This window comes from Mustela lutreola, chromosome 7, assembly GCF_030435805.1.
Source record: "Mustela lutreola isolate mMusLut2 chromosome 7, mMusLut2.pri, whole genome shotgun sequence".
NCBI lineage: Eukaryota > Metazoa > Chordata > Mammalia > Carnivora > Mustelidae > Mustela > Mustela lutreola.
Window position 1 is genome coordinate 68193115 of NC_081296.1, and position 13481 is coordinate 68206595.

At 50.6% G+C, this 13481-nt stretch overlaps 1 protein-coding gene across 1 annotated transcript in view; it reads right to left on the reverse strand.

Annotated features, from left to right (window-relative positions):
* Positions 1 to 1034: 1034 nt before the first annotated feature.
* EHD4 (EH domain containing 4) overlaps positions 1035 to 13481 on the reverse strand; it is a 78743-nt gene continuing 66296 nt past the window's right edge. Inside the window, exons 5-6 of the mRNA XM_059181253.1 lie at positions 11772 to 11936; positions 1035 to 5116 (exon numbers count right to left, since the gene is read on the reverse strand). Of these exons, the coding sequence (XP_059037236.1) occupies positions 4580 to 5116; positions 11772 to 11936 (702 nt within the window). The 3' untranslated portion in view covers positions 1035 to 4579. The remainder of the gene's footprint in view (positions 5117 to 11771; positions 11937 to 13481) is intronic.

The following is a 13481-nucleotide window of genomic DNA, read 5'->3' on the forward strand; positions in this document are numbered from 1 at the left end:
CTAATGAGTTCACTTCTCTACACTTCATGGTTCAGAGAAGAGAGAACACCTCTCTCAAGAGTTTGAAGAGGAATCTGAGGTGCATGGCTCTCATAGGCTTGAATTGAGCTACATATCCATTCCTGAACCAATTTTTGTGATGGGAAGGGGGGCAGGGAGGATGAAATACTTTCATTGGCTGAGCCAGTCAGGACCTACCCTGGAGAGGTGTCTATTTCACCCAAACCTTGTGGCTCAGAAACAGGGTGGGGAAGTAGGGAGTGCTCTGCAAAGGAAATTCTGGGTCTGAATCACCGCAAGGGTAGATGGGTGACAGTGGGGAAAACCCAGATGTCTGTTATGGGCCGGGGGTGTGGGGGGGTGGGTGACAAGAGGCAGGAGCAGTGCCAGCCACCAGGGGGCGCCAACCTTACCACTCCTGCGCCTTCAGGCGCAGTGGCTTGCCCCTGAGCTGGAGAGGACGAGGCCTCAGGGATCCAGCTCCCTTGAATGTGCTCAGTGGTGCCCTTCCCAGCCTCACAAGGCCCCCAGCCCCCATGATTCCTTCCATCCTGGTCTCCAGTCATCCTCACCTGGGGTCTGCTCCCAGACCTGGCCTCTGCCCCCAGCAGATGGAGCTGCTTTCCAGCTCAAGAAGCCCCGCTTTGGGAGTCTCCCAGCCTAGAGGACATAGGAAGAGCTGGGAGTCACAGGGATAGCATACAGAAGGGGTACACCCTCCCCCCTAACTTCTCTGCCTCATTTCCATTAGATCCCTGCTTTACTCTTTTTTTTTTTTTTGGAAGATTTTATTTGAGAGAGCACAAGCAGGGGGAGCACCAGGCAAAGGGAGAGGGAGAAGCAGGCTCCCCACTGAGCAGGGAGCCCGATGTGGGACTCTATCCCAGGACCCTGGGATCATGACCTGAGCAGAAGGCAGATGCTTAATGACTGAGCCATCCAGGCGCCTCCCCAGTCTGCTGCCCCTGGCCCCCACGCTTTACTCCTGAGACAACTGGGTCACTGGAAAACCAGAATCAATGGAGGAAAGGTAGTAAATTTTTCAGAAGTTTATTGATCAACAGATTGTGTCTTCTTTTTTGGTTTGACATTTCTAAACACGATTACAAAAAAAATAGAAGCATTGTGTATTAACTGCATTGGCTAATGGACACATAACTTAACACTCTTAAATTAGGCCCGTGTTTACCTGAATAAACTCCATGGTTATCTGTCCTAAGAATGTTATTTCTCTGCTACATTCCTCAGAGGAAATAAAGAACGTCTCTGTTAACCGCTTTCCTTCTCTTCAAGGCAGTTTGCCTGGGCTACTACTCTGAGCATCATGAAGGAGTGTAACGGTGCAAAGTGGGGAGGTCCCTGTGGGGGCTGTCGGGCCATGACTAGTTTCTTAGCCCCCTGACTGGGTAGTGGGCTGCAGTAAGACATGCCCGGTGGGCGGGCAGCTCCTCAGGAGACCACGGAGCACGGCAAAGGGCTGTGGTCAGACGACTGGGGGTCAGGGCTCTGCGGAGGTTTCCCCTGTGGGCAAATGGGGGGGGTGGCATTAAGAAGAGGGCAGGAGGCATTGGCTTCTCCACACATGCTCTTTCACCCGCCTGGACATGCAGTCCCGTGATCCAGAATTTAACTCCTCAAAGGCCCACCACCGTCTTGCAGGAAGAACCACAGCTCCAGATGGGAAGACACTATAGTTGTGTCATGACGAGTGCTCCGAGGAGAACCCAGTCCAGTCCCAGAAAGGCGGAAGCCAGCTGAATGCATGCCCCTCCCCATTGCAGGGGGACCCCTGGGCCATCCCAGGGCACGGGTGAGGAAGGAATCCACGTAGGATGCTGGGCTGGAGCATGAGGCTGGAGCAGGCTGGATGTCTGCATGTCGCCGTGAAACCAGAGGGTTTTGAGAGGTCTTGGTGCACTGTTTCTTTGCACATTGGTTCAGGAGGGCCTCATCAGCAGGCTTCCAGCTTGCAAGCTGACTTTGGGAGGAGGAGGCTGAAACTGCTTTCCTCTTACACTCGAGGCTGCGGAGGTTTGTTACATGGGACCTGGGGCTGTAGAGTCAAGATTCTTCGATCTTCTTCTGTGGAATCATGGAGAGCATGGCGTCTCACAGTGCTAGGGTTTGTCTACCTCTGCCCTCCTGCCCAGCTTGCAAACTCTGTGGAGAGGCTACTTTTTAAAATTGGGGTGGTGTGGGGAGGGCAGTGCGGTCGGGCAGTGTGAACAGAATTCTAGAGGGCTCTGCTGTCCCCCAGCCCTGCTGCATGGGGAGGTAGGATAAGGGGAGTTTTGGACAGACTCAAGGAACTTGGTGCAGGACCTGGGAACATACAAGTCCCTATCCTTGGCAGCCATCCCTGAGGTTTTCCAGGGCTTTTTTTTCAAAGTTCTTAATCAACTTTTCATGATGAATGACTTCATGTTTTAAGAGAAGATGTTAAGAAAAATGGGCAAGGGATTTCCTTTTTTCTTTCTTCCTCAGTAGGGAAAGGAGGCAACTGCCAGATGTTCTGTCACCTGACAGCATGGGGGTGGCGATCACAGTGCCACCAGAAGTTTCCTTCCGCAAAGAAAGCAGAAACCTCAGTCTGCTGCAAGCTTTCCTATATGTCTCTGCATAGACAAAACTTGCCCATCTGCCTATATACCCAATGGCAAGTATCAAGAAAACATACTCACACAGTGTATGTATATGTATATCTTTATGTAGGATGACTGAGAAGAATTAAAGGAGCAGGATAATTCTCAATGGAAAATCAGTGAACCCTGGCATCTCTAAACCTTTGGATCAATGAATTCTCTCTCTTCTCTCTGCTTTGCCCTTTGGTGGACTCCCTTGTGGGCACACACTTGGGCAGTCCTCATGCTTTCATCAAACCATCTGCTTACATCATAGTACTGACGTAGACCTTTTGGTTATGTTTCTGATTAATTTAAAATTAATTTAAAAGTGCTCATTAAGATTAAAAATCATATTATGAATTTACTTCTCTTAAAGTGACATTATTTAGAAAGTGAACTAGGGAGTGTGGGACTGGCCTCTGGATCAAAGCTTTCCCAAAATAAAAATTTTAAGTCTGCGTTTCTGCCCCTGATGTTACAGGGGAAATCAGAAAAAGAAAAAAAAAAATGTGGTTTTTGGAAGGCCTGGGCGGGACTGTAATGATTTCCTTCCCTTTAGGGCCCTGGGGCTATCCCTGTTTTGTGCCTCTCTTTTGTACTGCATGAATAATAATGAAGCGACTCCAGCGCTGCCACCCACAGACGGAGTGTGGTAGTGAGAGTTACCTGTCTCTACCTCCGTCTGTTGGGCACCTGGGCAAGTGGACCAGAGAGCTTTATACCAAGACTCAGAGAGAGAACACTCGGGAACCAAATCCTGCCTTGTGATGGGCAGGCACCATATGAACTCACAGCCTTTTGAAGAAAAGGTTTCATATGAAAGATTCTGTCCTGTTTCTGTATAAAGGCTTTTCCTGTAAGAAAGAAAAACTGGACATAATAAAAATGCCAACTTTTTAAGAACTAAAAAATAGTGTCTAAAGCTAGAGAATGACCTTTTCTACCTGGCAGCATGGGGTAGGCTCGCCTTGTGTTCCCCTTATGTCCCTAGGCCCAGCACACAGCAGGCACCAAGATGCGGGTTTAACTTTAACTCCCGCCATTGACCAAGGAGCCTTGGGGAGGTGTCACCACACTAACTGATGGCTGCAGAGAACCATCTCTTTCCTTTATTGTGGTTTGGTTATGATCAATAGACTTTGCTACAAATTATTGGACAGACCAGTAAGAAAAGCCAGCCTTCAGACTTTGACATGACTTGAATACCAGAAATCTTGCCAGGGGCTAATAAAGTTTCTGAGTTCCAAATTCCAAACCAAATGTAACTCTGCGGGGCAGGGTCTGGGGTGGGTGGGGGAGCTCTTGTTGGATTAGTCAGGAGGATGCTGGTTATCAGAGATGCTCTCCCCTGGCCTGGCTGCCTGTCCTGCTTGAGCCTGCAGGGGTGGACGGGAGCAAACACAGGCACAGACTCGGTGGGGAAGCAGTCTTCTCTTTGGTAGACAGCCTGGAGAGAAGAGAAACCTTCTGTGCTGTTGTTTTCCACTCTCAATACAGCAGGAAATGAAATAAATAAGATCAACTTTGCTCCCTCCCAGTACGCTCTAAGGGACAAACAGATGCGTTGTGCTGTGTGGCCCAGCACAGTCTTGCTGGCTCTGGGAGGGCCCTCGGCTCACTCCCTGGGGTTGTGAAATTCTATCCAGCCCACCTCCTGCCTACGTCTCTCCAGCCTTCCAAGGACTCTTTGGTCAAATCTCTCCTTTTTTTCAACCCTTCCATCTCCTTATCCACCCCCTCCTTCCAACATTTGAATAGAAACTCAGGAATTTTAGAGGTGAAAGAACCTCATCTAGTGTCCTGTGTCTGCCCTTCTCATTCCACAGGTGGGGGAACTGAGGCACAGAGAGGGCGGTACTGTGGCCAGGGTCAGTGAGTCAGTGGCAGCACGGGCCTCGGGCCCTCCTGCCCTCATTCCCTACTGCCCATGGCCTGCCCTGAGAGCGGCCCGGCCCTCAGTCGGCCTTTGGCATGGACTTCCTGTGGGAGGGGGGCACGAGGTGGGGGGGCAGGCTGTTGGGCAGCTCGTAGCCGTCAAGCTTGATCTTGATGAGGTGCTTGGCCAGCGCGAACTCCTCTTCATCCAGCATGCCGTCACAGTCACAGTCGGCCAGCTTCCAGATCTTGCCCAGGACGCTGTTGGGCAGCTTGGATGTCACCATTTCCTTCTTGGCGTTGACTCCTGATATCTTGCCGTTGATGGGTGACAGGGTGTAGAAGAGCTCGTCGTAGACAGGCTTGTCTTTGGCCACAACCCACTCCTCCTCATCGGCGCCCTCCTTGGCGCCCTCCCCATAGCCCTGGTTGAAGGGGCCCTCGGTGGTGCCGTCGAAGGCCCCGCCTTGCACAAGTTGTGTGGGCATACTGCTCTCCTCCTGGCTGATGAGGTTCATCAGGGACGAGATCTTGCTGCTCAACATGTTGTCCACAGCCTCAATCAGCTTGGGCTTCAGCGAGTGGAACCTGGTGAAGTCATAGTTCTCCAGCTGTTCCTGCAAGAGGATAAACCACAGAGTTGGTCACAGGCCCTCACTTCAGGAAGCAGGCAGGGAGAGGGAGGACAGCAGGCAGAACTGTCCTGTAAACAGACATCCCATCCCGAGGCTGCTCCGGAGCTCTCTCTCTATTTGCTGGAGTCCCAACATCTGAATCCACCAGATCCAGGATTGGCTTATGGAACAAGAAACAAGATGCTGGGAAGACAACAATTTTTTACAGCAACCAATCTTTGTCTGGAAGTCATGTGAGGGATAGCAGTCCCCCAAGGGCTTTCTGATACCCTTCCTTCAACCTTGCCTTTTTTTTTTTTTTTTTGGTGCTCTAGAGATTCAACATTTTATCTTTTTTTTTTTTTCTTGAAGATTTTTATTTATTTGACAGAGAGAGAGAGATAGGCAGAGATACAGGCAGAGAGAGGGGGAAGCAGGCTCCCCGCCAAGCAGAGACCCAGATGCAGGACTCGATCCCAGGACCCTGAGATCATGACCCGAGCTGAAGACAGAGACTCAACCCATGAGTCACCCAGGCGGTGATTTTTATCCTTTTTTATCTTTTAAGGTGATCTAATGACACACTTCAGTTGATCTTTACAACAATGCTGGGAGCAAGGAGGAGCAGGGGTGAGTAACCCTGTTGGATGCATAGCCCATGGGGTGTTCTGACAGAGCCAAAACGAGAGCCCATGGCTTCCTGCCCCTTGACGAATGTTCTTTTGTGCTGTAACATGAAGCTGTGTCAAAGGGTCTTTTTAGATAAAACAATTATTTAAGAATGTTGTTTTTGGATCAGTTAGAAAAAGTATTGTTTAAGGTACAATTAAGTAAAAGTTGAAACTGGTGAATGGGAGAAGAGTAGGGATTGGGAGGGTGAGTAGAGATCCAGCCAGTAGGGCTGAGTATCACTAGTCAGGGCAGGGCAGGGCTCGGCATCACTTGCCAGGAGAACGGGCCCATCAACAGGCAGAGCGGCAGGAAGATGTGCACAGCGGAGGGCCCTGGGACACAGCAGTTGCCCAACTCGGACAGGAGCCAACTATAGATGACACATAGGCTCTGTGGATGGTTCTGTAGAAATAGTCCTTCCTACCTTGGTTCTCCTTGGTTACTCTGCCTCCCATCCATCCGTTTATCCATCCATCCATCCATCCTTCATCCATCGACCCATCCAACATTACTGGCCATTGGTATTACCAGGCATGGTGTCTGGGGATTGGTATTACCAGGATGGGATGTCTGGGGATTACCGGGATTTGGAGTCTGGGGATAATATAATCATGAGGAGTCAGTCTCTGCCCTCAGGGAGCTAATGCTCTAAGAGAGGGAAAACATTCTAATATTTTTAGTTTCTGCCTATTTTCAAAAAGGGTTTGACTTAGCTTACAATGGAAAAATGATAACATGAAATAGAAGAGAGTCATTAGAAAAGGAAAAGCTAAGTAATTAAAGGGGAGAGGAAAGTACTATCACATCAGACTTCAAAGGTGAGAAAAGCTACCGCTCCTCAGAAGCCGTGTCTGGGGTCCTGGGGGGCACACCCTCTCATCGCCTGAGGGAAGAAGCCATCTGTTCGTTGTAAGAGACATGCTTTTTCTGAATTGTGAGAGTTACCTGGGGCTTTTTCTGATCTTTGAAAAATGTTTTCAACAACAGTTTTGCTGAATAAATGCAGAAAGTTCCAGATAAGGAAGTTTTTATATGGGATTTATGTGAAATATTTCTGTTAGGAAAATTCTAGAAGGCCAGCAAGGGGCTTTCCAGGTGTGCAATTTCCTGGAGATGAGGTAGGAAGACCCTTGAGTAAAAGAGGTTTCACTCAGACCTCACTGTTCTGGGCAGAAGTAATGTGATGGGCAATTGGTGGGGGGTGGGGGAGCAGAGCTTTGTGCAATCATAAATATCACAACTTTATTGTAAAAATTTGGGGAAAAAAACTGATAGATAAAATAAAAAATTTAAATCACTTACAATTCCATCCCCCAGCAATAACTTCTGCTAACTTTCTCTGGGCACACACTGCTAGCCATTTTTATAAATGTGTGCACATACACGGGCACATGCGCGCGCGCACACACACACACACACACTTACACACACACACTCTTTTTAACTGAAATAAAACCACACTGTTTGACAACTTGCATTTTTAAGAAAAAAATGTATCATATCTTTCCCTGATAATAATTGTTATAAACCTTATTCCTAAGACCCACACAACACTGAATGGTCCAGCCGGGCCATTCCTCATTTACTCTATCCTGTGTGGTTGGACGTGTTTCCACTGGAGAGTCAAAACTGTGGTGTCCAGAGGGTGCCAGTAGGACAGACATTCTGTGCTGTTGCTTAGAAGGGCAGCCCTGAGCTTCAGATGGACGGACAGAGTTAAAAGCTAAACAGCTCGATGGATGTGTAGAGAGGCACCTCCAACACTCTTCTCAGTAGCAAACTGTGACTCCTTCAAACCATGCAGGGCTGGGCTGGGCTGATACCCTGCGGGCAGCCTGTGCCCCACTGAGAGCCGCAAGGTGGGGCAGGCCCGGTTTCTAAACCCCTTCCCATTTGTGTCACCTGTATGGTGCCCCAACACCAGGACTCAACAACGTTCCCGACACTTCAGGCTCTAACTGCCACTCGCTTGGTCAGCCAGGGGAATGGAGAAGAGAAAGCCCAGGAGGAGGAGAGCGGGCAGCCTACACAAAAATCCAAGTGCTGCTGGGGTAAACAAGTCTGGATTCCCCTGGGTGCACAGACACCTACCCTCCTGCCTCATGAATGAGCCTGAGTTCTGAGCACACACAAAGCCCCAGTGTCTGGCCAAGCAGATGAAGGAGGGTGGTGTCTGCCCGAACTTTCCACCCTCCCGCGGGGTACGTGCATTCAGACGGCAAACCTCTGGAAATCTGGCAAGGGGAAATGGCCACATAGTTGCAGGGGTGGACAGGAAGTAACAGCAGCAGCCACCCCTTGCCTGGAGGGTGCAGAGGAAACAAACCCTATACTCTCATCCCAAGGCCTGACAAGGGAGTATGGGGTCTGAGGTAAACCTCTGCCATCTCTGCCCTCCACTGAGTTCCCTCCAAAAAGACATCTTTGTATTGGGTTGAATACACACTGGGGAATTTAAAGATTAACCTGTCAACAATTGCCTCCATGGAAGCCACCAAGCCCCGGATCCTGGAACTTCTCCCTCCCAAAGCACAATGGTCAGTTCCTGGCTGGGTCTTTGCTGGCCTCCCTCTTGCCCACTCACTCCCGGCATTCACCAGAAGCACTTTCCCAGTTTCCAGCTGGGCTGAGCAAGTGGGGAGGGCTCTGCTGCCCTCTGCTGTGAGAATGCGGCCAGCTGGTCAGCCAAACGGGGGGCGCATTCTCGAAGGAGGGAAACTGAGTCTGCGCTCCAAGGGGCCTTGCTCGTGTTCTCCTTCTCCAATCTGGACCCTACTGTGTGGTTAAATCAAATTCCCTCCCGGAAGGAGGCAGGGCAGATGAGGGCTACTTTACCAGCAGGTCACAGGCCTCTCTCAGCACCACATAAAGGCCTTCAATACATTCAGATCATTGCTTCCACTGAGTCACCCCAAGCAGCGTGGTCTGTGAGGACACAGGGAGGTCAGAGCAAAGCTGGCCTCGGGGAGCTCTCTGAGTGGCCCTCAGATGTGCAAAGATCCTAACAAAGTTATCTCCCAGCTTGTGTCCCCACTGCCATCCCAGATGTGGTGGATGAGAGGAGGAACACCTGTGCTGGAGGGGAGGTCAGATGCTCCACAGAATCCAAGACAATGGAGACCCTGGCCCCCACCATCAACGCCCACAAAGCTTCCTGGGTGACAGCAAACTAGTTCGAAGTATCAGGTGATAGTAAGCATCCAGGCCTGCTTTGTCTCCTGGGGAGTCCCTGAAGGGGCTGGGATGCTGTGGTCAGCACCTGGCCAGCTTCCCAAGGAGGTGTCCCCATCTCTCTACAAGCTGTATGGGTGTCAGGGTGAGGTCAGGATCCCAGAATGTCACTACCCCCTCAGCCTGCTTGGATAGAAACACACACTAACTTATCAAGGAGCTCATCTAACTACACATGGGGCACCTGCTACGTGGCAGGGGCCAGAGATATGGTGGTGCCCAGGACGTGGGTCCCTGGCCTCCTGGAGCCTCAGGAGGGAGAGAATCACTGAGTGAATCAATGAATTACAAGGGAGCACAACAGCTGTTTGTTTGTTGTGCTGTTTGCTCACGGATTTATCCCAGGGGCCCAGGACAGTGCCTGAGACGGTACACTTAATATTTCTTGGTGAGTGAGCGAATGAACATGGGTAAATGGGGGGTACCCGTCAGGATGCACTCCTCGCTCCAAGGGCTGGGGGCCCTCAGGTGTCTGCTGATGGTGCTAAGGCCTCTCCTGAGATGCTAGTTAAGGGGCTCATGCTTCCTTGTCTTCTTCCCCAGGGACTGCCCCTCTGCTCCAACTCAGAGAGGCCTGGTTTCCTCTGACATGGCTGAGCCAAGGCTAAGCTAACATGGCTATGAGAAGCTCTGGTCGGGGGCACACTACCGGTGTTATGGGACTTCACCTGGGATAGGCCTGCGGGTCCTATAAAGGAGGCTTACAGTGGCTTTCTGCTGGGCTTGGCGATGCCTCAGGCCTTGGGAGCGGCCCCTTCTTGTGGGTGGGGTGCTGTGCTCGCTCAAGAGGCTAATGAGGCCATAGTGTGCACGGTGTTTTTCTTCATAGCTTTCATTACAATCAAGAAGCCAATTTCCCTTAAAAAAGATCTGAAGGATGCAAGGAGATCACTGTCCCTCAGTTTGGTCACGGGGTACAGGGCATAGCTGAAGGGTGTGAGGCGGACCCGCCCAGGAAGACCGCTCCAGAGGCCCTGCAGCCCTCCAATTAGCCATCTTGTGATTAAACACCCCCACCCCCCAATTCATCTTCTGAGTACGGGACTACCTATTTCATTTCTGGAAGAAAAAAAGGTGTTCTGGATTTATTCTGAAGCCAGCTAAGTCATACCTGACTACCTCCTATATCCCACATGCTCTTACCATCTTGAACCCTGCCATCTCAACAGTTAGTATGGCCCACTCCTATGCTAGTGTGTCCTTTATAGAAAGGGTTTATGCTGTGGAACTCCCCAGGGCCAAAGCTTCCCCTCTTGCTCCCTGCTGATCCTTGTCCCACCGCTCTGCCTCTCCTCCTCGGATGCTTTTCTGAGGCAGCCAGGCAGCTCGTCGGCCACCTTCCAAGGGCATATCTCCTACTGCTCTTCCTCTAGCCCCATCCTTCTCGGTGGCTTAGGGCAGAAGATGGTACCTGGAGGTCTCCAGGGTGTGGCCAGAAGCAGGGCACAGACTGCCCAGCCCCCCAGCCCCCCCACCCCCAGGGGTACAGTTCTCACTGTACTCGTAGGCTGGTTTTCTCCTGGGAGAGTCCTGTTTCCGAGAACCCACATCTCCATCAAATGTGGGAAGACAAGAAAGAATCCAAGAGGGCGTTGTGGTTTTTCTTTGCCTGGCCTGCCTCACTAGCTATGGGCGTCTGCTTTTGTGTGGCCTGCTGTCCAGGGAGAACAGTGGCCTCTGGTGCAGAGATGGGTCCTTTCTCTGGACAAAATGATGGTCAGTTTGGCTGACCATTTTTATTTAAATTCAATTTAGTTAACATGTAATACATTATTAGTTTCGAGGTAGAATTTAATGATTCATTGGTTGCACACAACAGCCAGGGTTCATGACATCACGTGTCCTCCTCAATGCCCATCACCCAGTTACCCTATCCCCCCACCTCTCTCCCTCCCCTCCAACAACCCTCAGTTTCTTTCCTAGAGTTAAGATTCTCTTATGGAGCTGCCAGCGTGGCTCAGTCGGTTAAGCAACCGCCTTCAGCTCAGGCTATGATCCCAGGGTCCTAGGATCGAGTCCAGCATCAGGCTCCATGCTGAGGAGGGAACCTGCTTCTCCCTCTGCCTGCAGCTCTCCCTGCTTGTGCTCTCTCTCTCTGACAAATAAAAAATAAAATCTTAAGAAAAAAAAAAAGAGTCTCTCATGGTTTGCCTCCATCTCTGTTTCTATTTTTCCTTCCCTTGCCCAATGTTCATTTGTTTTGTTTCTTAAATTCCACCAAGAGTGAAATCATATGGTATTTGTCTTTCTCTGACTTATTTCACTTAGCATAATACCCTCTAGTTCCATCTACATTGTTGCAAATGGCAAATTTTCATTCCTTTTGATGGCTGAGTAATATTCCACCGTAGAAATTTACTTCTTAAAATGTGTCCCTTTTTGGTTCAATGTTTTGGGGAGGCAGGCAATCTCTGCTTTATTCACAGAAGCCTATTATCATGGATCACCATTAGGAAGATGCATTCATTGCACTCTCTATCCTTTATTTTTTAAGAGGGATGTGGGGTAGAGGGAGAGATGGAATCTTAAGCAGGCTGCACAGCCAGGGCGGAGCCTGACGTGGGGCTTGATCTCACAACCCTGAGATCATGACCCGAGCCGAAATCAAGTTGGACGCTTAAGTGACTGAGCCACCCAGGCGACCTGTGTTTTCTATCCTAAACCATGAAACCCTCATGCGTACCCAGCAACCAGCAGACAAGGTGGTGTTGCCTCTCCGTTATACACCCATGAGGCTACAATGAGCTCCCAGTACCTGCATTGCCTTGACTTCTGGGAAGTCCCCGGCAGAAATCTGGTATTCTCGCTGCAGCTGAAGATAGATTTCTGGCAATCTGCTGATAAGCTCTCTCTTCTTGTTTTCCTTTCCAAATACGCTTGGCATCTCCTTCTTCAGGTGGCTGATAATGTAGGCATGGACCTGAAGGGGTACATGTCAGTAAGGACACGCTATTTAGAACTGCACCAGAGAGATACACAGGTCGGTGTCTTAAATGTATCATAACATGGAACAGGTGCCCAGCAGGACCATGGCCCTCAGGACAGAAGGGAGGGGATCGGGGGTGAGGGGTTGGGGAGTACATTATAAGCCTGCTTCTGGGTGTACAGAATGTGAGGTACATGAAAGATCCCCCAGTTGGCACTGTCTACAGGTGCCTAGAAAGAGGCCCCCCTGGCCCTCCTCCCGCACCCCCAGCTCCGAGTTGGCCTGGGTGTTGGGTTTGAAAGCAGAAGCAGAGGTGGTGCCTGGAACCAGAGGAGTGGTTGAGACTACCAACGGAAAGTGAGCAGAGAAAACCCCACCAAGAAGGACCAGGACGGGGAGTGGGCTGTGGCAGATAAAGGCTGTAGGAAAGGAGGGCCAGGAAAAGGGGACAACTGAGCTGGGCCCCAAAGACAGGGAGCACATGAGGGAGGGCTGCTGCCGTCCAGGAGTGGAGAGCATGGATGGCAGTGCGGAGGTAACACACTGTGGGCCGTATTTGGGGTGCTGTGTATGTGGCTGCGACACGTATCCAGAGGCAGGGAGGGCAGACTGCTGGGGGTGCTAGGAGCTGATAGGTGGATCAGAATGAGCCTCCGCTAACCTACTGTGATGCTAATGAGCTCCCTGCTTTGGAAGCTGGCCAGTGGTGTGAGGCCGGGGATGGGGGGTGGGGACTGACTTGGGCAAGGTCTTGGGCACAGTTCAGTTGTGCCTCTGAGTGGCTGTTCCAAGTCTGCGCAGGGAGCGAGCGGGATGGGTGGGGCCTAGGCAGAAAGACCTCAGTTCTGGCAATTAACCGGAAGACCTGAAGAAAGTTTCAGCAGGGCACCAGGAAACGAAACTGGAGGCCGATGCAAACGGCTGATCTGATGTAAATGGCTAGTAAGTGGCTAATCTTCATGGAAATCTGTGCCAAGTGAACAGGGAGATGGAAAGTCTTATAACCTCCCCATGGAGAGTTTGAACCCCAGGTTCTCTACAGATGGCACTGAAGTCCTTTCTGCACAAGCCCTTCCCACCCCAGCTGTGTGGTACCAGGCTGGATGGCGGAAGCTCCCACTGGGAGAGGGACCCCAGGTGCACGAAGGGGAAACTTCAGAAACCCTGATGAGCTGGCAGGAGCAGGTCCAGGACTGTCACCCGAGGGGTGGTGAACCCTGCAGGGGGGTGGGGGGCTCTGCTCGGCTGTGTCACCCCTTTGTCAACATTTCCACTCTTCTGCTGATTTCCAACTTTAGGATGAGAAGAAATGTTCTTTACAAAAGTTCTCTTTGTATGCCAGAATTCTGTAGAGTCATTTAGAAGTCAAGAAAATAAAATGAGAATGGATGAAAAACAGAACAGTGGTGACAAAAAGAAAATGACTAGGCAGCTATGGGAGCTCCTTTATTAAAGAAAACAGACTTCTGTCATCTTGTGGAAGAATGGCAATCAAATAAAGGGGGTAAGCAGAGACATCCTCCACCTCAGCTGAAAGCC